A 21558-nucleotide genomic window follows, 5' to 3' on the forward strand; every position below is an offset into this window, starting at 1 on the left:
GCTTCTTGGAGTATTCTCATCTGCTAGTTCCTTCTTTTTCTTTTTTTTAATTTTTATTTATTTATTCTTTCTGCTAGTCCCTTCTATAGAAACTTTCCTTTGACCCCACACTCCCTCTAACCACCATCCTACTTTCCATCCTATCATAGCCAAACTTCACAAAAGATTTATCTGCACACTTTCCACTCAAATTCACACTGATACACTTCCTGAACTGCCAGCTCATTGACATTGCTCATCAAGATCACCAAATTTGACCTTTTTTTCCTTTATCTTACTTCCAGAAAAGTAATAAAAATTTCTGAACAAACCTTATTCAGCTTATCAGAAGTTCCCATCTTCTTGGAATGCTCTTCTCTGAACTTTTAAACATGGGTAAGAAATTTGATCTTAATACTCTTGACAGCTGTCACCTTACTGAGAGTCTCTCTCTCAGGTCAGAGACTATATTGAATGCTTTCACATTTAGTGTCTCATACAATGAGGTGCAGCAACACATTACCAAGAAGACTGTAGTTCAGAAATATTGAGTTGCTTCCCTGAGATTATGCAACTAGCCCATGTTAAATCCATACTACAGCCTGTATCTTTTTTTTTTAGAAAATACTTTATTTATTCATGAGAGACACGGGGGGGAGGGCAGAGACACGGGCAGGGGTAGAAGCAGGTTCCCTGCAGGGAGCCCAATGTGGGACTCGATCCCAGAATCCTAGGGTCACAACCTGAGCCAAAGGCAGATGCTCAACCACTAAGCCACCCAGCTGTCCCTACAGTCCTTATCTTATTCAGATTACTCATATGATGCATTGCACTCCTTGAGATAAAAAAATATTCCATGCTCAGTCATGAGGGATAAGTGGTTTCAGGTCTTTTTTTGAAAGAATGAAGCTAAGGTGTGGAGAGATTTGAAAAACGGATCAAATAGAATAGAAAGGATTTATGTGAGAGTAGTGTGTGTTATACGGGGTAGAAACTGAACCAAGGGAGAAGATCCTCCCAACAGAGGGTCATCACCAGCCTTACTTACCTATAACTGCTTATCCCAACCTGAGCCCCCACTTCCTAAAGCCCCAGATGCATTTGCATTTGGTGGACCTGCAGGTAGTACATGCATTCTCTGGCTGCTGGCCAATTGGGGACTCCGTTCTGCATGATTTACTCCTAGCAGCCTCCATGAACCCCTCCTATGACCAGGAGCCATATAGCCTTAGGGCTGAGGCAGGTGAACCTTACACCACGTCCTGAATACTAACACCTGCTCCTGTCAGGGCAGTCTGGCTCAGGTGAGTTTTAGGGCCTCAGGCTGTTCCCTGCTCCATCTGGATGTGGACAGGCCAGATTTAGAGGTGGGAGAGGTAGGCTTAGGAACTGGATCAGGAGGCCTGAAAGAGTACAAACAGCCTTTCTCTTACATGACAGGTGAGAAGTGGAAAGGCCCAGAGGATTTGTAAAGACCTTGGTCTGTAAGATAATATGCCTCCTTTTTCTAAGAGGAGCTCTGTTATCACTTGGCCAAAAGGATTATCATGAATCAGCAGCATGAATCAGTAGTCAGCTGAGTGATGACTTCCCAATACATCTATGTCCTAATCCCCAGCAGCTGTCAATGGTACCTTACATGGCAAAAGGGAAGTTCAGGATCTTAATGTGACCTTACCTGGGCAGGCCTACCAGCTAAGGAATGCAGGCTGTCTCCAGAAGCTAAAAAAAGACAAGTCAGGGTACTCCTCCAGAGGGGACAAACCCTGATGACACCCTGACTTCAGTTAAGTGTAATTGACTTCTGATTTCTGGCCTTCAAATCTGTAGATAGTAAGTTGGTACTTTTTCAAGCCACTAAATTTGTGGGAATTTGTCAGAGCAATAATAGGAAACTAATACAGAATCTAATTTGCAGTGGGGGAAGCAAGCAATATATTAGTGCACAGCAAATTAAGATGCAGTCAAATATTGGTATCTAGAAAGGCCTCTTTGAGGTGGTAACATCTGAACTGAGGTTTGAAGGATGAAAAAGACACATCTGCATGAAGATCCTTGGGAGTGTATCGTGTGTGCTTTTAGGCAGAAGAAATAGCCATGAGGAGAGAGAGAACTTGAACTAAAGAATAGACTGGAAGCATGGCTGGAGGCTAGAAAATGAGAGGGAGGGTGGAAAAAGCAGAAGAGATCTGTGAGGCCAGAACTTTCTAGGCCTTAAAGGTGTGGTAAGCAGACTGGATCTTATTCTAAAGGTGATAAGGATTCTGAGTTGGAACAAGGTAGTGTTGTAAGCCTTCAAGACAATGGCTTTTTAAAAGATCATTTCAGCAATTTTATGGAATATGGATGGGGGAGTGAGCACAGAGGTACAGAATGGCAGTAGAAGCACACCATTCAGGACACTTCCAGGGCTGAGAATGGTGGGAGGAAGTGGAGCAAAGTGGGTGGAGTCACATGGAGGGAAGTGGGTAGAGTCCTGTAAAGATAAGTGAGGCCTGTGTCAGTGGATAGAAGTAGGTGCGGGTCAGTGCAAGTGGGCGGAGTCACACAGACTGGTGGAATTATTTTTAGGGTAGTAAACAAAGGGAGTTGAGCATTATTCTAACACGTTGCTGCTTAAGAAAGTGGATCACTTACCGAGATATAGAAGACTGGAGACACGTTTGGGGCCAAATCTCTTTCTGTCAAAATGCAGCATAAGCAAATCAATCGCCACTCTGGGGACTCCAACCTAGTGGAAGCAGTGTCTGCATAGTAATTAAATGCAATACCTGGAGTGAGAGTGCCTGGGATCATATCTCAAGGGCTTCCTAACTGTGTGATCCTGACTGGTTGTTTAACCTCTCTTTGCCTCAGTTTCCCCATGTGTAAAATGGGGATAATGAAAGGGACATTGTGAGAATTGCATGACTGAGCAGCATGTTGTAAATGCTCATTAAATGTTGCAGTTATGGCTTGGCTTGCAATGCTGTCTGAATTCTGGGCCAAACAGCTTTTCTAAGACAGCAACAACCAGGAAAAAGAGGCAATAAGTAGAACAGAGCCAAAGATATTCAGCACTTTTTAATTGTCCAGCCTCCACTCCCACCATTATATATAATTTTTTTGGACTATATCCATTTAGAAAATGATGCCAGGACCTGGGAAATGGCTCTTGGCTTTGGAGAAACTACAGTTCTTCCTTCACTTTTGGTTTCTTCTCTTGTTTTGGAGGTCCCTTTGGCTTAGCCACCTTTTCTTTCTCCTCCTTGGCTGTTTCCTTCTGCCCAGCTGGCTCTTCCAGCTTTGTCACATTCTCCAGCTCAAGCACCTTCTGTTCAGTTAACTCTTCTTTGATAAAAGGTAACTTCTTTTCTTCAGCTAATGCCTCCTCTTCTGTCAATTCACTTTCCTCAATAGACAACAGCTAATCAAGAAAAGAGAAGAAGGAGGGAAGAAATAGGATAAAGAAATAAAAAGGCAACAAATATGTGATAATTGTGATTGTAATTACCAAGCCTTCTTTTGCTGGTAATGCCCAGAGAGAGGCTCTTGGAGGATCCTCATAGATACAAAGGCCCATTTGGCTTAGGTGAGGAAATTCCCAACATGGTTTGCCCTCCAGAAATAGGGCCTTTGGGGAATCCCATTCCTCTACTCAAAGGCCACAGGCTTGGCTGCCCAGGGCTGGGCACATGACCCAGGCCAATCATGAAATTCCTATCCAGGACTTTGCTAGGACTACTAAGAATTAGGTGCTTACTTTCTAAGCTGGGAGGATATTAGCTTAAAGCTGTGGGGCAATCTTTGACCTTCCATGGGGAAATGACTGCTTGGGAATAAAGCTAACATAGAGGAAAGCAGAGATGGGGAGACAGAAAATGAGTTTGGACTCCTGAATCCACCTATGCCTAATGTCCTACCAGTTATATAGATTAAACTCCCATTGTTGCTTCAACTAAAGAGTAGTATTTCTGACATTTCTAACTGAAAGGGTCCTAACTAGTACAGAGGGCACTTTCCTGCAGCTGGCCTCATTGAGGTGTAAATGGAATTTGAGATTTGGAGAGAATGGGGATGGTTATTCCACCCATCAAGAAAATAATGCCAGAGCACTGGATCCTGTCAAGACATCTGGTTACCAACTCAGGAACAGTGGACCCAGGGAAGCAGCCTTAGGAGACGTCACAACCTTTCTCTCTGCTTCTAAAGCCTGCCATCTCTGCTTCCTTGTAGTAAGTGCCCTTGAAATAAAGTCATCCAGTCTAGGTAGTTGTTCTCCCGTTGCCAACACTCTCTAGAGAGCACAAGATTATGGGACTTTTGGCACACTCCTTCCTAGTTGTTTGAGTTCTTGATGATTCTGTATGGAACAGAATAATTGCAGGTACTACCGTTTTGCCTTACCTCATCCTCATCCTCAATCCTGGTCTTGATTTGACTTTCCAGGAAGTCAGAAAAGCCCTTCATGGTATGTTCTCCTGTATACATTATAGCCTAGAAAGAAAACAGAACAAGGTTAAAATGGTAGCCTCTTCCTGCAAAATAGTCAGGGATTGCTACATAAAATAAATCCAAGGCCAAATTCCTAACAATCTGAGTACAGTGAGCTTGTTCCTTAGCCTTTCTGAGCCTGTTATCATGGCTCTAAGATAGGGGTAATAAAAATTCCTCCATCATATGCTGTAATGTGATGCTTCAGAGCATGGACCTCGAAGCCACCCTCTCAGGGCTCAAACCCTGTGTAACCTTACTATGACTCAGTTTCCCTATCTGTAATGTGATGATGATAACAGTATCTACCACATAAGTTGTTAGGAGAATTTAATGAGTTACTAGATGAAAAGCACTTAAAACAGTACCTGACTTGGGGCATCTGGGTGGCTTATTTGGTTAAGCAGCTGACTCTTGGTTTTGGCTCAGGTCATGATCTCAGGGTTATGAGATTGAAACCCACATTGGGCTCCATGCTCAGTGTATAGTCTGCTTGAGATATTCTCTCTCCCCTTCCCTCTGCTCCTCCCCACTGCTTGCTCTCTCTCTCTCTCTAAAATAAATAAATCTTTAAAAAATAACAATACCTGCCTCATAGTGAGCATGGTAGATGGTTGCTATTATTATAACAAGGAGAATAAGATTAGTTATCATTTTACAAAGCATCTGATGCATGATTGTTGCTCGGCCACCCCTACGTCCCTTTCCTCTTTCAGTCTTTAAGAAGATTATGAAGCTGCTTACTGCCCACTGGTTATCTACACTCTTTTTTGGATAATGGAAAATCTGGGACAGCTCCACCCTCTCAACCCAGCCTCATTTCCCACAACTGCCCCAAATGCATGTTCTGTACCAAGATGGCTTCTCCTTCAGCACTGTGGCCACACTTCTGCCTACTTCCTCATGCCTATTATACTTCCTGCCAATAGTTCACACCCCTCTTCTAATCTGACTTAAATCCTCAGCATTCTTAGGGCACCTAGGTGGCTCAGTTGGTAAAGCATCTGCCTTTGGCTCAGGTCATGATCTTGGGGTCCTGGGGTCAAGCCCCACATTGGGCTCCCTATTCATTGAGGAGATTGCTTCTCCTTCTTCCTCTGCCATCTGCTCTCCCTGCTTATATTTTCTCTCTCTGTCAAATAAACAAATAAAATCTTTAAAAAAAAATCCTCAGCATTCTTTAAAATCCCATGTCTGCATGGAATAACTGCCCTCCAGAATCTGTCCCCTTAATTCCAATTGCATGTGGAGGTAGGTCCATATCATGACCTCTTTCCCACACTCAATGGGCAGGAACCTTCAATTGCAGTGCTTTGATGGGCACCTTTGCCCATGTGCTAAAGCAGCATGGAGGGTATGTTCCATGACACTGACAATGCTTGGTGATTGTGATATTGGTGTGTAAAAGACATTGACTGTTTTTCTATCATGTGTTCTTCCTTCTTCTTGTAGTACCCTAGCCCCAATATTCACATGGAGATTACCCCTACCATGTTCCTTATCATCTGAGTAGAGCTCTGCCCCAATACCAGAAGGAAGTGGGCCTGGCTAATCAAGACCCCACATCATTGGGGTCATTGACTGGGTCAAGACAGAACAGCTGACTCAAGGTGGATACAATTTTAGCAAGTCTTGGGACTTCTGGGGAAGCTAATGGAGAACACTCTTCAAATTAAACATGAGAGGATAATGAGAGATGGAGCTGAGAATGAAGCTGATTTGGTAGAAGGCAGAGCTGGCGATCAGGAGAAACTAGGTCTGTGATAATCACATATGTGGGTCCCAAGAGCCCCTTACTTGTTGAGTGTCGGTGGGGAACAGGTTGAAAAAGGGGTACCGGTCTAGGTACATTAGCTGAATTTCATTTGCCGTGATGTCAATCTTGGCAATGGTGACTGTCGAGTGGTTTTGATACTTTCTGCCCAACTCCTCCAACACTGGGAACAACGCCTTACACTTTTCTGACCAGGGTGCATCTGGAAGAGAAGAGCTGTTGTGCAAGCTCACACATAATAAAGATGGAAATCCAACACTGCCCCAGAAACGTCACCGTGTTCTACTAGTCGTTCTGCTATTATGCAAATGTCTTTGAATAGCATATTACCTTATTTTACATTTCAACCACAGTGCTTGGTCACTGCAAAATAAACTAGAAAAAAGTTGATCTAGTCCCCTCTACCCAGATGTTACCACTTTGAGCATGCTGGGACATTTTCTCCTATTCTTTGTTTTTCGTTCAACATTGCTTTCCACTCCAGTTGAAGAAGAAAAAAAAAAAGAAAAATATTTATACCAGACGATTACTCATGTTCTGCTAGAAATCGTGTATGTATGTGTGTGTGTGTGTGTGAGAGAGAGAGAGAGAGAGAGTGAGAGAGAGAGAAGAGAAAGCACAAGAGTTTTCCAACAGAGGTTAAGTCACGGCCCAAGGTCACCCAGGTAATTAAGCAGAGGAAGTGGGATTTGAAGTCAGGTTGCTTTAACTTGTGACCATTATACCACAGTGACTTTTAGTCCCATGGAGGATAATACATCCAAGAAGTGAACAGGAGGATATGACAAGGACAATGACCCCTGAAAAGGGGACAGCAGACTTCCTTAGGGACAGTTCCTTTAGCTCTGAGTCTGGCCCGGGCACCTAGCCCTCTGAAGAGAATCAGAGACCAGCTCTAACCTTCTCTGCTCATCATCCCATTAAAGTTTCTGGCTCTGTGGGAGGGGTGGCCTCAAGGGCCCCGACACTCTACATTTGGATGATCATCCCTCCATTTACAAACCAAGTGCTCCCTGACCATCTGTTCTCCCCGCATCTCCCCTGGAGCCGGATGGACCTGGATTGGAAGAGGAGGAGAGCATAATGGTTGCAGTCCCAGGGGGCCAATCTGATAGGCCTGCTTCCAAGAAAATGAGGCTGCTTTTACCTTTTACCAGAACCAAATGGGCATTCTCCTAACTCTGGTGTCAGTTAAGTATACAAAAGCTGCCCACCTCTCACATAAAGGCAACAGATCATGGTTATTCAACCACATGGACCTTAAACTTCTAGCCCTGTGGATGAGAGTCCATTTCAGTGTGATTTTAAAAGGCTTGCATGATGCAATGCAGCCTTCAGGAAAGAATGGCATCAGAGTTTGATTTGAACTTTTTGCCCTGCAATATATTTACTGTGCAATTTGAGGTAAGGTAATTAATCTTTCTGAGGCTTAGTTCCCTCATTTGTATCATGAGGAAATCCACTGGACCTTTCTAAGAGGCTTGTTTTGAGGAGGAAATAAAAGCAGGTGTGTAGATAGCCAACTCATGCCAGGCTCATTGTAGGTGCTCAATAAATGGTAAAATACAAGAGACGTCTGATGTAACTTCAGTGTCATCCTTCTCTGTGTCTCAGGGTGGGAGGGAGATCCCTGGCTTATGGCTCTCATGTGCAAATCAGAAAGAGCAGAGAGAGAGAGAGCAATAGTCTTTAGGTAGGCAAGGAAATAATTACAACAATAGGAATAACAATAGCTGTCCTTTACCAAGGATTTGCAATATGCCACACACTGCTAAGCCCCTTACCTGCATGATTTGAGTCTCCAGTTTGGTCATACCAACTCAGGTAGGTTAAATACAGGCCATCTGTTAAGTTACATAATTCCAGAACTGCCATTCTGTATAGCAGTGACCAGCCACTGGGGTCAGAATGCCCAGGCTCCAATCCCAGTTCCAGCACTTGCTTCACCTCCCCAAGACTCTGTTTAGTCCTATGCAAAGTGGGAGCAATAATAGTAGCTCCTTGTGAGGATTAAGTGAGATAACATATAGCAAAAGGCCTGGCATGCCATAGCATCAAATCAATGTTAGCCATCAGCATTATTATTGCTATAAAAGCCACAGGACTGGATTATATGGAAGATACTCCACATGTTCCAAGAATTAGATTTTCGAGGATAGTTGCATTGCAGTGGAGATAGCATCTTGATCCAAACTCTTTGGTTGTTTGAAGAACATCCTTGGCATGGTGCTTTGATAGATTTTGGGGATTTGGGGGCTCAAGAATTCAGGAGCAACACTTGAAAAGTAATGTCTGGGCCATTGCCTTCTATGGCTTCTGCAGAGATACTTACAGAACATCACAAATACATCCCTTTCCTTGTCAAAGACCACCACGTTGAAGTTCTTCCCAACGAGCTGCTTAACTGGCCCCTGGTCCCAATATTTTGGAATGTCTTCACTGGATTGATGTTTCTAGGAAGCAAATTTGAAATGGTCTAACAGTCTCCAGAAAGGGGTTGGTAGTTGGGGCTCCCTCCCCTGATGGGAAACAACAGAAAGTTTTCTCTTGTTCTTACAACCGCCTTGGGAAAGAATTTGAAATGCCTGATGTCTAGACTAGATTATGCAGGGCAAAGTGAGATCAGAGGGCTGGGGAGGAGGCAGGTCTTCAAACTGGGATGAATTCTAGCACCAAATATATGATTCTTGAGATTCTTAGATGTGAATATGGTTCATGTCTTCAACATCTTAACTAGTTTGTCCCTCCCTCCCCGCAAAATTCAGCTGTTTCCAATTACTCCCAGAATCAAAACCAAGATAATTTACATGACCTATACTCCTGCCAGCCTCATCAAGCTCATTACCATTCTTTCTTTGCTTTCTTCAACCATATTGGTCTTCTATTTACCCAAAGGGCTATCCTTCTTCCACCTCAGACCTTTGTTCATGCCATTCCTCTGCCTGCAGGGCCTTCCCTACTCCTCATTACTGCTCTCTGTTCTTCATCCAATCAACTCAGATTTATCCTTCAAAGTGATCTCAAGGGAGGGCTTCCCTAACTCTCCCCAGACTAGGTCAGATTGTGCTACCATAAATTTTCATAATGTTTGGTATTTTTCCTTGTATCACTTATTCAAGTTTATCATTTATATCTTACTTTTCTGGTTATTTGATTAATGGTGTCTCTACAACACTAGACAGAATGTCACAAGGGATTTTTCTTTCTTTATCACTGAGTTTCCACAGCCTGATACGTTGTAGGTCCTCAATAAATATTTTGTGAAGGAATGGACCTAGCTCTGCTTCTTTTTGAAGGATGTAATAGAAATCTCAGAACATATGCTTTTCTCTACAACCATTGGTTCCTGCAATTTCTTGAATCCATGCACTTCTCTCCATCAGCACTGCTGCTACCCTCGCCCAAATAACATTCATCTTTTACCTTCATCACTGTAATGGCCTCACATAATTCTCTCTGCATCTCCTAGCCTTCTTCACCTCTTGATTCTACCAACAGGGTTCTATTTTCACCATACAAATTTGGCTTTCCATTTCTCTTAATACTCAAATCCTTAATATGTGTAGCTGTCTGGCTTTTGCCTGGCTCTCCAATTCCTACAATACTTCTCTCATCTCTATATCAGTCTCTGGAAAGGATTGAAGATTCCTTCCAAGGGAGCATAAAGGGGGTAGAGGCTGGGTGTGGAAAATGGGAAATGATGAAAAAGATGGAAATTAGAAATGGGCCAGATCAGGCATATGACATCTCATAAGTCATGTGAAGGATACTCATCTCTATTGTAAGAGCATGAGAGGATATATTGGCCCTTGAGGAGGAGACAGACACCTACTAAGGTAAACTGGAGGGAAGAGAGAGAGAGTGAGTAGAGCTCCAGATAGGTTTGTAGATATGGTGATAGAAAATGAGGGGCCCCTGTCTTAATGATATATGGGCTTGTACTCAGCTGATATTGGAAGTAGGAATATGGAGACAAAGAGACTCAGAGATTCAGAGAGTGAACACACTAAGAGAAATTTATATAGAGATGTCAGGACATTCCAGAGCTTATAAGAGGTTTGTGATTCCATGAGGCAACCCTGACTCATGGCGGTATTTTTTTCTCCAGCATTGGTCTGGAAGAAATAGAGATATTAAGTGGGTTGAACCAGGGTTGTGATTTTTGCCTCATAAATTCTATAGGGTGTAAAGAAGGTAGAAGGTGGATAAAAGAATAAAGAGATCTTTATCCCTTTAAGGGAATCATCGCTATGAACCATCAAATCCAACCAAATTCATGAGGAAAGACAGTAAACAGATCGTGAAATGGAATCAGGAAATTGGAGACCATGAGAAAGGTAAGGAATTATAGCAACATGGATACTAGAAATGGAAGTATAATAGGACGAGAAGCTTGAAATCAGGTTTTTGGAAGGGCTGCCATCTCTAGAGTGTGGCTACAGAGTAGATGTCTGGGATGGAACAGACACACCAATTATGAGAGAAAAGAGAGATCGGGATTTTGGATACTGGCATCTCTGGAAATGATAGCAGAGAAGGGAGAGAGGGAAGTCTGAAATAAGGAGCTTAAGTCCTCAGACAGTGAAAGGGACATGCCCAGGGGACAGCAGTGGAGGGTGGAAGCAGGCAATCTAAAGTCCAAATGCATGGGCTCTGGGGTTTTGAAGGTAGAAGGAGGAGAAATGGCATGGAGGAGATGAGGAGCCTCACCGCTTGGCCTGTGATTATTTGTGTCAGAGAAAAAATGGCTTTCATTTGAGAAGAAGTGTCTGTGCAGGAATTGACAGAAAGGTAATGGGAACCCTCAGAGGGAAGGTGACCAAACATTCTGGTTTTCTGGAAAGTTCCAATTTATTCCTTTTATTCCAGGATACTTTTAAAGAAATATTTAAAAGTATTCTGTACCTCTCAACTCCTGCATTACTCTCAATAGTGTTCCCATTTGAAAAATAAAAAAATATGGTCATCTATTTCAGCAGGGTGGCTGGGGGACATTTCAAGTGCTACATAAACATCAGAGATATGTGTTGTGTATGATCCTTTTACGGTCTCTCCTTCCTTTTAGCAAAACAGACTCCTTTCTAACATTTGAGGATAAATCCTAATTGCTTAATACATCCCCATCCTGTCTCCTCATCCAAAAAATCCATCTATCCTTAAATCTTTCCCATAAGAGTCTGAGAGGAAAAGGGTCACCTCACAGAGAATGTTGGCCGTGGGAGCTCCCTGCACTTCAGTTGGGAGTTCCTACAAAGGAAATGCCTTTCAAAAATAAAGAATTAATGTGGAATCATAGGGTCAGATAGGTCAAAGTTGAAAAGATTGAAGATGGAGAGATATAGTTATTTCCCAACAATGAACCATGAGATCCTGCTTCTCTCTATTCAGATGACCAAAGCCAGCAAATTATGAAATTTTGAGGAAACCTTGTCAAAGAACAAACTTACCTTGGCACTTCTATTCAGGAAGCTGCGGCCAAATTTCTTGAGATTTTCATAGGTTATCTCCTCAGAAGGCATTTTGTACCTCGCATCAGAACTTAAGTTTAAGATTTGGACACATGGGATATTAACCTCTGTGATCCTGAAATATTTGAAGATGTGTCCGTTTCTGGGTTCATCTGCATCCACAAGGATGAAAAGGATCTGCCAAATCAAATAAAACCTGAATCTTTCTGGGATTGGAGGTCATGAAAAGGGTAAAAATTGAAATTGGCTAAGGAATCCCTTACTGAGGGAGAGAAAATTGGGAAGCCTTGAGAGAGCACTAAGAGAGTATAAATAGTAGGATTTCTGGCTATTTCCACCTGAAAGACAGAACAAAGCTCCCTTCCAACTGGCAAGGGCAGCTCTGGGCTTCAGGGCTCAGACAGGCTTCTGGCCACCAGCCTGGTTTCACAGTCCTTATATAGGATACTACCCACACAATCATAGGAAGTCAGGAGGTCCTGAGCTTTCATCCAGGTCCTTGGGCAATACAGTAACTAACCCTCTCTGTGCTTTGGTTTCCTTACCTATAAAGTGGTGATTAAAAGAGTACCCACCTTATAGGGTTGTTGAGAGAATTAGATAGGACAATGTGTATAATTACCAAACTGTGGAAGGAGCCTCCATGTCCATCGAAAGATGAATAAAGATGATGTGGTTTATGTATACAATGGAATATTACTCAGCCATTAGAAATGACAAATACCCACCATTTGCTTCAATGTGGATGGAACTGGAGGGTATTATGCTGAGTGAAATAAGTCAATCGGAGAAGGACAAACATTATATGTTCTCATTCATTTGGGGAATATAAATAATAGTGAAAGGGAATAGAGGGGAAGGGAGAAGAAATGGGTAGGAAACATCAGAAAGGGAGACGGAACATGGAAGACTCCTAACTCTGGGAAACAAACTAGGGGTGGTGGAAGGGGAGGAGGGCAGGGGGTGGGGGTGACTGGTTGGCAGACACTGAGGGGGGCACTTGACGGGATGAGCACTGGGTGTTATTCTGTATGTTGGCAAATTGAACACCAATAAAAAATAAATTTATTATTAAAAAATAATAATAATAAAATAAAATGTGACAGAAAAAAACTTAAAAAAAATAAAAAAGAAAATAATAAAAAAAGAAAAGGACAATGTGTATAAAGACTTGGTTCAATAACTGGGAGGTAAAAATGCTCAATACATGTCAACTCATTATTATTCTAGATTATTCTTCTGTCAAGGAAATTCATGACTTCATGTACTCATCATTCAACAAATATTCACGGAGTGCCTAATAGGTATTTTGCTAAGCATTAGGGTTATAAACAGCCCAAGGCAGACAAGATCTGTGTTTATGGCATTTATGTTCTAATGAAAAAGACAGACAACAAGGGAATAAACAAATTAACAAATTCAGATAGCAATGAGTGCCAGTTAGACAGTAAAACAGAGCACCATGATAGAGAATGACCATACAGGTGGAGTGAGGTCAGAGCTCAGTGTTAGGTAGGAAGGTCAGGAGGAGTATCTGAGAAGGTGACATTCTAACTGGAACCTGGGTGATGAGATAACAAGTCAGAGGAACATTGAATCAGGCACTGGAAACCACTGTTAGTGGAAAGGCCTGGGGTCAGGGAGCAGCTTAGAATGTTCTAGAATAGAAAGGAAAAGCCAGTGTGGCTTTGGCACTATGAGGGAAGAGAGTCACAGGAGACAAAGTTAGAGATGTATCAGAGATGAGATCAGAGCTCCAGTAAAGACACTGGCTTTTATCTGAATAAGATAGAAGGCTACTAAAGAATAGTGAGAACCAGAAAGTACCATGTTAATAATTTTTAAAAGATGACTCTGGTTGCAGAGAAGTAAATAGCAAGAGTGGAAGCAGGGACACCACAGCAAATGCTGATACGCTCAGGTCATTCATCCATCAAAGTATTAAGAGCCCTATTATGTGCCTGACACCCTTCTCTCTGCTGAGGAGTTGAAAACAAAGCAACAGATTAAAACCATCCTGGCATACTTTCAACAAATATTGACTAGCTGTGAACAAGATAAGATATGGGGGAATGACCTCTTATAATATCATCCATTTATTTTTGACTCTAAAATGGATCACTATCAGTAAAGGGCATTCAGGAAGCTAGATAGGTGGAGTGTAAAGGCCATTTAGAAACTTATCTCACAATATATGCCAACACAAACTTCACCTAGATTAAAGAGTTAAAAAAAATCTGGAAGAAATATGGCTACATATTGACTAGCATAACATAAGTACAGGGAAGCAATCAGATTGTGATCAGCTGAATTACTTCAAAAATTTATAATTGAATACACCAGGAAATATATTTACAAGAAGTATTTCTGTAATTGGAATAAACTTCCTGGAGAATAGTGTGGCAGGATGTAGCATGAACATTAAATATGTTCATGCCCTAATGGCTTTACTGTGTGTTTAATTATTTCATTTGAATTTTAGAGTAATTTTCCTCAAAAGGAAAATAATCTGCCATTACCATACTTTATTTTTTTTTAAGATTTATTTATTTATGATAGACACAGAGAGAGACAGAGGCAGAGGCAGAGACACAGGCAGAGGGAGAAGCAGGCTCCATGCAGGGAGCCCGACGCGGGACTCGATCCCGGGACTCCAGGATCGCGCCCTGGGCCAAAGGCAGGCGCCAAACCGCTGAGCCACCCAGGGATCCCCATTACCATACTTCTTATAAAAAATAAGAGATAAGTGAAGTAAATGGCCCCCATAGTTCAAGTGGTGGTACATATAGGTATAGTGCTTGAGAAAAACAGATTTGTTTCTAACAATGATAGCAATAATAATAATAGCACCATCACTGAACATTTGCTCATTGCTTTACCTGTGGCACCTCTAATTCTTTCATGCAGTTCTCCATTTTACATAAGGTGACTGAAACTAAGTGGCTAAGAAACTCATGACAAAATTGCTTCTAAGAGGAAGAGAATTTGAACCCAGGTCTGCAATGCTAAAGCTTTGAGTCTCAGCAGTCACTTATCAGACAATCTGTGCTGCTTCACACCTTCAGCCTGTTCCTAATCCCTGACCTCAGGCAGAGGTAATCTCTCCTCCCCCTCACTTCTAGGTCAAAGACCACCTGCACTCTCTTTTGCTAGAGCTTGGTTCATCGAAAAAGCAGCCAAACCATCATGTTCCCAAGTAGACTTTCATAAAGATGAGGGAAGAAGAAGCATAGGTATGGCAAGAAAGGAAGAGATACTGGGCAGGAAGAAGGTAGGAAGCTGGTTTAAGTAGGAAATAATATGTAGTATCCATATGTAAATAAGGACAGTTGTATGCAGATGGATATGCAAATCACTCTTAAAATTTACAATAAGAAGGGCAGGCAAAGGGCATTAGTGTCTATGGGTCCTGGATACTCATCCAACAAGGGCAATAGTACTTTCCACAAACCTTGTTTGTAAATTCCTTTGATGCCAACTTATAATGCTTCATTATCATACCAAATGATTCTGAGCTTTTGGAGGCGAAGAGCAGCATGTGATTCAGGATATGCAATTCATAAATCAGGTCCTTGTTCTGAAATTACCAGGAAAACAGTTCATCCATGCACACAGCTGCCCCACCCACCCTTCTCCCAGGGACCCTTTGGCTTACTAACCTCAGTGTTGTATTCAATAACAAAATCTGTGAGGTGCTGTTTTATGACTTGATTGATGACTTGTTTGTTGGTAATGTCATTAATAAGCTCCTCGCGTTTCACAATTTTTCCCTTGGACAAAAAGAAGAAAGCATTGGAGGGCAGTAGCCTCCATAATGTAGACACTTAATAAATATAAATAGCATAATTTTTCCCATGGACAAAAGGAGAACACCATAATGACAAGTGTAATCCATAATCTAGGTATTTGGTAAATATGAACGGCCTGGCAGATTATTAACCTGTGAGTGGAATATGGGTCTGTGGCGGTTGTTAAAATTTCCAATCTACAAAGCAGGGAGTATAGTCAATGGTCAGTGAGTTGTTTCATTTTGAAATCCATCCAAATAGCTGTGCTAATGCTGAGCAGTTTCTTACCCACTGCTCCTAACCAATGACACTGTGTCAGGGATACTAAGGCAAGCTCATTTCTGGGAGATGCGGGACTTCTCTGGTAGGTGACATTGACCAGCTTTCTTAGAACTTCACTACAGTCAGGGGACCTTCCTTCTTTCCAAAGGGTCACACCAACATCATGGCCTGATGCGTCTCCTCCAGCTCCCTCCGTTTCCCTTCATAGGCATTTTCTCCAATATTTTGCATGCCTGATCCTGCTTGACGACTGCTTCTCAGAAGGACCAGGATTAACACAAGGAAAGAAATAATTCTCTGTGGCCCGAGATCAAAATCTTTGAGGGATGGAAAACAAAGACTTGGCTCTCTCTGGCTGATTTCTCCCAACTCTGTCTCTTCCCAACTCTTTGCCTTCACTGAGCCTACTCTCTAGTCCAAACCTCTTTCCTGAATTCCTACTAAAGCTACCTAATAATCTTCCAATTTCTCCCCTTGTTTTTCTCCCCTCACCTTTAGCCAGAGTGATGCTCTTAGAAAAACAACTCATGTCATTCTCTTTTTCAAATACGTCACAGCCCGTTGTCCTTTTTTTTTTTTTTTTTTACTGGAATTTGATTTGCCAACATATAGTATAACACCCAGTGCTCATCCCATCAAGTGCCCCCCTCAGTGCCCATCACCTAGTCACCCCATCCCCCCGCCCACCTCCCCTTCCATTACCCCTGAACAGAAATTTCACCAAAGAAGACATACACATGGCCAACAAGCACATGAGAACATGTTCCTCATCATTTGCCATCAAAACCACAATGAGGTACACCCCTGCTGTCTTTTGAACAAAGCTGAAACTCTTTTCTGGTCATGACAATAGTCTGATAATGCTAATCAGAATTATTGAGAGCTCATATTGTCCCAGCCATAATCCTAAATACATTATATGCAAGAATTCATTTAATCCTCATAACATCTCACTGAGCTATGAATCATTATTTCTCCCATTGTACAGTTGAGAACATATGGTGAAAAGTGAAGTGACTTGCCCAAGGTTGCTTACCTAGTGATCCCAACCAGCAGTCTGACTCTAGAGCTCATGCTTTTATCCATTAAAATAGACTGACTCTGTCCTAAGTGCATTTTTCAAATTTGATCTTTGGCTTTTGATATTGTGCTGAGGTTTATTCTGTGGAATTTTAAAAATTTTATGTGGTCCAAACTTATCAGTATTTCTTTTCATAGTTTCTGGGGTTTCTATCATGCTTTATAAAAGGGCTTTCCAACTCCAAGTTTAGAAAGCAACCCCCCCCCCCCCCCCGCCATGGCATCTTCTAGTCTTTCCATGGTTTCTTTGTTATATTTTTAAATCAGAAATCAATCTGCAATTTAATTCAGTGGAAGGAGGATATATAGATTTAGCTTTATTTTTTTTTCTAAATGGCTACCCAATTCTCTCAACTCTAGTCATTAAATAATATATTTTCCCTATTGATCTAAAATATCTTTATCATATACTAGATTTCCATATATATTTGGATCTATTTTTGGATTCTGTTTTCTCATTCAAAGACACAAATCAAGTTATTTTATTCTCCAACTTAAAACCTTGTAATAACTTTTAAGAGCCCAAATGAAAATGTAGTGACTCACAGTCTTAAGCAGATCAGTTTACCTATCTCCTATGTGGCTTTGGGCAAGTAACCCAATCTAAGCCATATCTATAAATAACATGATTATTTTAAGGATTTGGCTTTCTGTGGGGAGGGAGTAAGGCATGTTCCAGGAACCAGACTACAGTGTCTAGAGTAACACAGTTCAATAAACTTTCTGTGATGACAGAAATGCTCTGTATATCTATGTTGTCCAATAGATGCAACTATCCACATGTAGCTATTTTGATAGAGGAACTAAAATATTAATTAATTTTAATGTAAATAGTCACATGGGACTAGCAGCTGCCATATCAGACAGCTCAGATGATCTAATCTCAGATCAGGGAGGGAAAAGAGGAAGATGTGTAAAGAGGCTAGACTATGGAAAGCCTTGTGGGCCTTATTAGGGACTTGAGTCTTTATCCTAAGAATAATAGGAAGCCTTAAAGTGCTTTTGGTGGGAAGCAGGCAGGTGGCCATCACACTGAGTTATGGAAAGATTACTCTTCAGAGGATAAAAGAGAATGTGGCAGGCCAGTGGGGTGGATATTGCATTAGGCTATGGGATATGATGGTCACTTGACTTAGGACGGTAGCAATAGAGAGAAATAGATAAACTCAAGGGATATTTTTTTTAATAAAAAGTTTATTTTTTATTGGTGTTCAATTTGCCAACATACAGAATAACACCCAGTGCTCATCCCGTCAAGTGCCCCCCTCAGTGCTCAAGGGATATTTTGAACTTAAAATTGGTCGGTTTGGGGTGATGGACTGGTTATGAAGAGTGGAGAAGAGGGAAGGGTTAGAATAATGCCTGGGTATTACAGCTTTGCTCAGATGGGAGATTGGAAAAATGGTGATGCAATTCATTGAGAGAGGAAAAAAAAAAACACTGAAAGAGGATTTGGAGGGGAGATTATGAAGTTAGGCTTGGTCATGTTGAGAAATCTGGTGTTGGATATGAAAGTCTGGAGATAGAGAAGTCTGGCTGGAAATGGAGATTTGTAAGTCATGGGTGTATGGGTGGCAATTGCTGATGGAGGGTGGGTGGGAGAGCATGGACTACAAGAAAACACAGGGCAAAGGACTGAGCCTTCATGAATGGCATTTACTGGTTAAAAAAAGGAGGAGGAACTTACAATGGAAGATGTCTAGAAAGGCCAGAGAAACTCTGGGAGACTGTGATCTCACAAAAGCTGCCTAGTCCAATGCCACTTAGCTCACAAGTGGCAGAACCAGAATTTGTACTCAAAGCCTATAGATACATTCATAGTCCACTATTTTGAGCTGGAGACCCTTAACTAGCAAAAGAATGCAAGTCTTACCTTTTTGAATACCAGAAGACTGTCAAGGGTGACATGGAAACGCCCAATGGCATTGCTAATTGATATTACTCCAAATGTTAGTTCTGGGAAGTCTTTGATCATATCAAAGAACAACTCTGCCACTTCTTCCTCTAAATCCTGTTTGGGAAAGGATGGTTGGTGAGGCTTTGGTAGAAAGCAAAACATCTGGCTTATTTAAGGTCAAGGTGGAAATGGTGACCAATTCATCTCCTCACCTTTCCAAGTTCTGGGGTTTTCTTGGGTTCCCTAAGTCCCCTTTCATGAATGTTTCATACTCAGGATACTTCTATGGCTATGACTAAGGCCAAAATAGGCAAATCCACAGAAATTAATGAAAAGAACGGAGAAGTTCAACTTTTTCCAAGTTCTTGGAGTGAGGCTGTTCTAACACACAGGTTGAAACTTTTAAGCATTTTATTCCTTTAATTGCTTTCAGAGGCGGCAAATGATTTGACCACATAGATCACCAAATATAAACTTGAAATCAAGATATGGCTGTAGTCACAACCTTCATTCTAGAACTTCAAGAAAACCAGGGCTAGAAACACTGTCAAAAAGTGAGATGAGACAGAAAGGTACATACTCTCCCCAAGTAAAAATATAATGCCAAAGTTCTGACTTCCACTGGGGGGAAGGGAGGAGCAATCCAAGTTCCAGGAAATGAGTAAAGACATATAAGAAACTCATTCTCCACAAGGAAAAGCAATTTGCAAATTATTCGTTATCCAGTGATATTCTAAATAGACCTCCACAAGATCAGTTATGATATCAAAACCATTTTTAAAAATGTTAATCTCCCCTCTCTCTGCATTCCTATCCACCTTTCTGGTCATCCTCTGTTCTTTCCTTCTTCATTTTAACACTGCAGTTACCCAGAAAACCAGCTCATTGGAAAAGGAAGAATGGGTATGGCATTAATCCAAATGAAAGACCTCTCCCCACCCTCATCCCCTCCCAGACACAGGAATCCTCACCAATTGAAAAGCCGCCTCCCACCCCTTGACCCCAGTACCTGGAAGAAGCCAACAATGACCAAGGGCCTAGATTTCACAAACTCTAACACTTGCTGGGTGTTATTGAACAAAAATGCTTTCTGGCTAATTTGTCTTCTCAACCAAACGACCAAGGCAGCAGATTCAACCACTCCTAGAGAGAGAGAGAGAGAGAGAGCGTGAAATGGATCCCATAGCACTTTCCTCCTGAACTGGAGCAAGGCCTATTTTCTTCAAGTTCAATGAACAGAAATATCTGGTCTTGAGCTCCCACCCACTGAAGGCCAAGGTCAGTCCTTTCACTCCTTCCAGCCTCAGCCTCAAAGCATGAACATTTATAGCAGCAGTTAAACTTCATGGAGCACTTTCTAAGGACAAGGCACTGAGCTGAGCAATTTGCATGTATTACATCCCCACAACCACCCTACCCTATGGGATAGATATTCTTCCTCTCCCCGTTTTAAAGATGAGGAAATTGAGGTTAGACATGCCAGTGGCTACCTATTACTAGTGAACCTGAGAATCAAACCCAGGAGGAAGCATGCCCAGTCTTCTTTTCTTACCTACCTTCCAAAGTGACAAGAAAATTAATTTACTTTAAAAAAAATGTAAATGAATGAAATGTAATAAAAATACCAGTTAGCTCTATGACTCTGGGAAAACTCCATTATTGTCTGTGTTTCCACTTCCTTAGCGGAAGCACACATGTCCCCTAAGGTCATAGAGCCTGACTTCTATTTCTCAGCTATCATAGAGGGGGTTGCCAAGCACACAAAAATCTTAGCTTCTAAAATTGAGATACATATACCATATCTGGGGAGATGAAACATTGTGCTAGAAAGTACGTTAGGCTACAGGTGGACATGCGTTTTTTAGGATCATCAATTCTACATGATAGTAGATAATATAGAGTATTATTTTCTATCAAAAACTGCTATAAAATGGAACATTTAAACTGAGTTTTTGAGATAATGCAATGTTTGCTGTGAGTAGCTTTGGACTATTATCTATAGGCCTTTATTCTTTTACTCACCATTCATTCCTTCACTCATTCATTCATTTGACAAATATGTGCTGAGTACCTATTATTGTGTTGTGCTTGGTCCCAGGGATATAATGGTGAGCAGAAACAAACACATTCACTGCTTTGCAGCTCTCATTCTGTTGAGTAGGACAATTGTCAAATAATTACACAAGTATATAATCAGAGCCTAAGTAGGTATTCACAAGCAAAGTTCTTTGAGCCTGTAGCAAGGATACATGTCCTAGACTGTGAAGTCAAGGGGGGCTTCCCAGAGGAGATCACTTATGAACTGAAAACTGAAGGACACATTAGGAGTTAATAAGGAAGTAGGAACAAGAAGAACAGAACTGGACAAGGAAGGAGAGGGAAAAGCTTTTGGGCAGAGCAAGCAGCCTGTGCAGGACAAATTGCAACATGGGGCTTGATGAATGCATGTTGAATTGGTAAATCGACTGGAAAGGACTCTATTTTCAGCATCTTTGCTTACATTTCCTGAGAACATAAGGCCATTTTAAAAACTTACAAGGACATATATTTCCATGCAGAAAGGTGTACAAATTATAATGTATAGTTTGATGAATTTTTACAAAATGAACACACCTGAATACCACTCAGATCAAGAGATAGACCATTACCAGGCCCTCCAAAGACCACTTGTGCCTTCTCCCAGCCCCTAACCCACCCCTACCTGAGGGTAACTGCTACTCTAATAGCATGAGTTAGTCTGCCTACTCTTGAACTTCACACAAATGGAATCACACAGTGCCTGTTTTGGAATCTGGCTTTGTTACCTGAGATTCATCC

At 41.6% G+C, this 21558-nt stretch overlaps 1 protein-coding gene across 4 annotated transcripts in view; it reads right to left on the bottom strand.

Annotated features, from left to right (window-relative positions):
* Nucleotides 1-3029: 3029 nt before the first annotated feature.
* PDILT (protein disulfide isomerase like, testis expressed) overlaps nucleotides 3030-21558 on the bottom strand; it is a 42654-nt gene continuing 24125 nt past the window's right edge. For all 4 annotated transcript variants that reach the window (XM_077906819.1, XM_077906818.1, XM_077906820.1 and 1 more), the window contains 9 exons: nucleotides 19751-19884; nucleotides 18718-18855; nucleotides 15354-15464; nucleotides 15146-15271; nucleotides 11674-11871; nucleotides 8559-8679; nucleotides 6250-6428; nucleotides 4366-4455; nucleotides 3030-3385 (listed from right to left, as the gene is read on the bottom strand). In XM_077906819.1, the coding sequence (XP_077762945.1) occupies nucleotides 3149-3385; nucleotides 4366-4455; nucleotides 6250-6428; nucleotides 8559-8679; nucleotides 11674-11871; nucleotides 15146-15271; nucleotides 15354-15464; nucleotides 18718-18855; nucleotides 19751-19884 (1334 nt within the window). In that variant the 3' untranslated portion in view covers nucleotides 3030-3148. The remainder of the gene's footprint in view (nucleotides 3386-4365; nucleotides 4456-6249; nucleotides 6429-8558; nucleotides 8680-11673; nucleotides 11872-15145; nucleotides 15272-15353; nucleotides 15465-18717; nucleotides 18856-19750; nucleotides 19885-21558) is intronic.

Source organism: Canis aureus, chromosome 8 (genome assembly GCF_053574225.1).
Source record: "Canis aureus isolate CA01 chromosome 8, VMU_Caureus_v.1.0, whole genome shotgun sequence".
NCBI classification, from domain to species: Eukaryota; Metazoa; Chordata; class Mammalia; order Carnivora; family Canidae; genus Canis; species Canis aureus.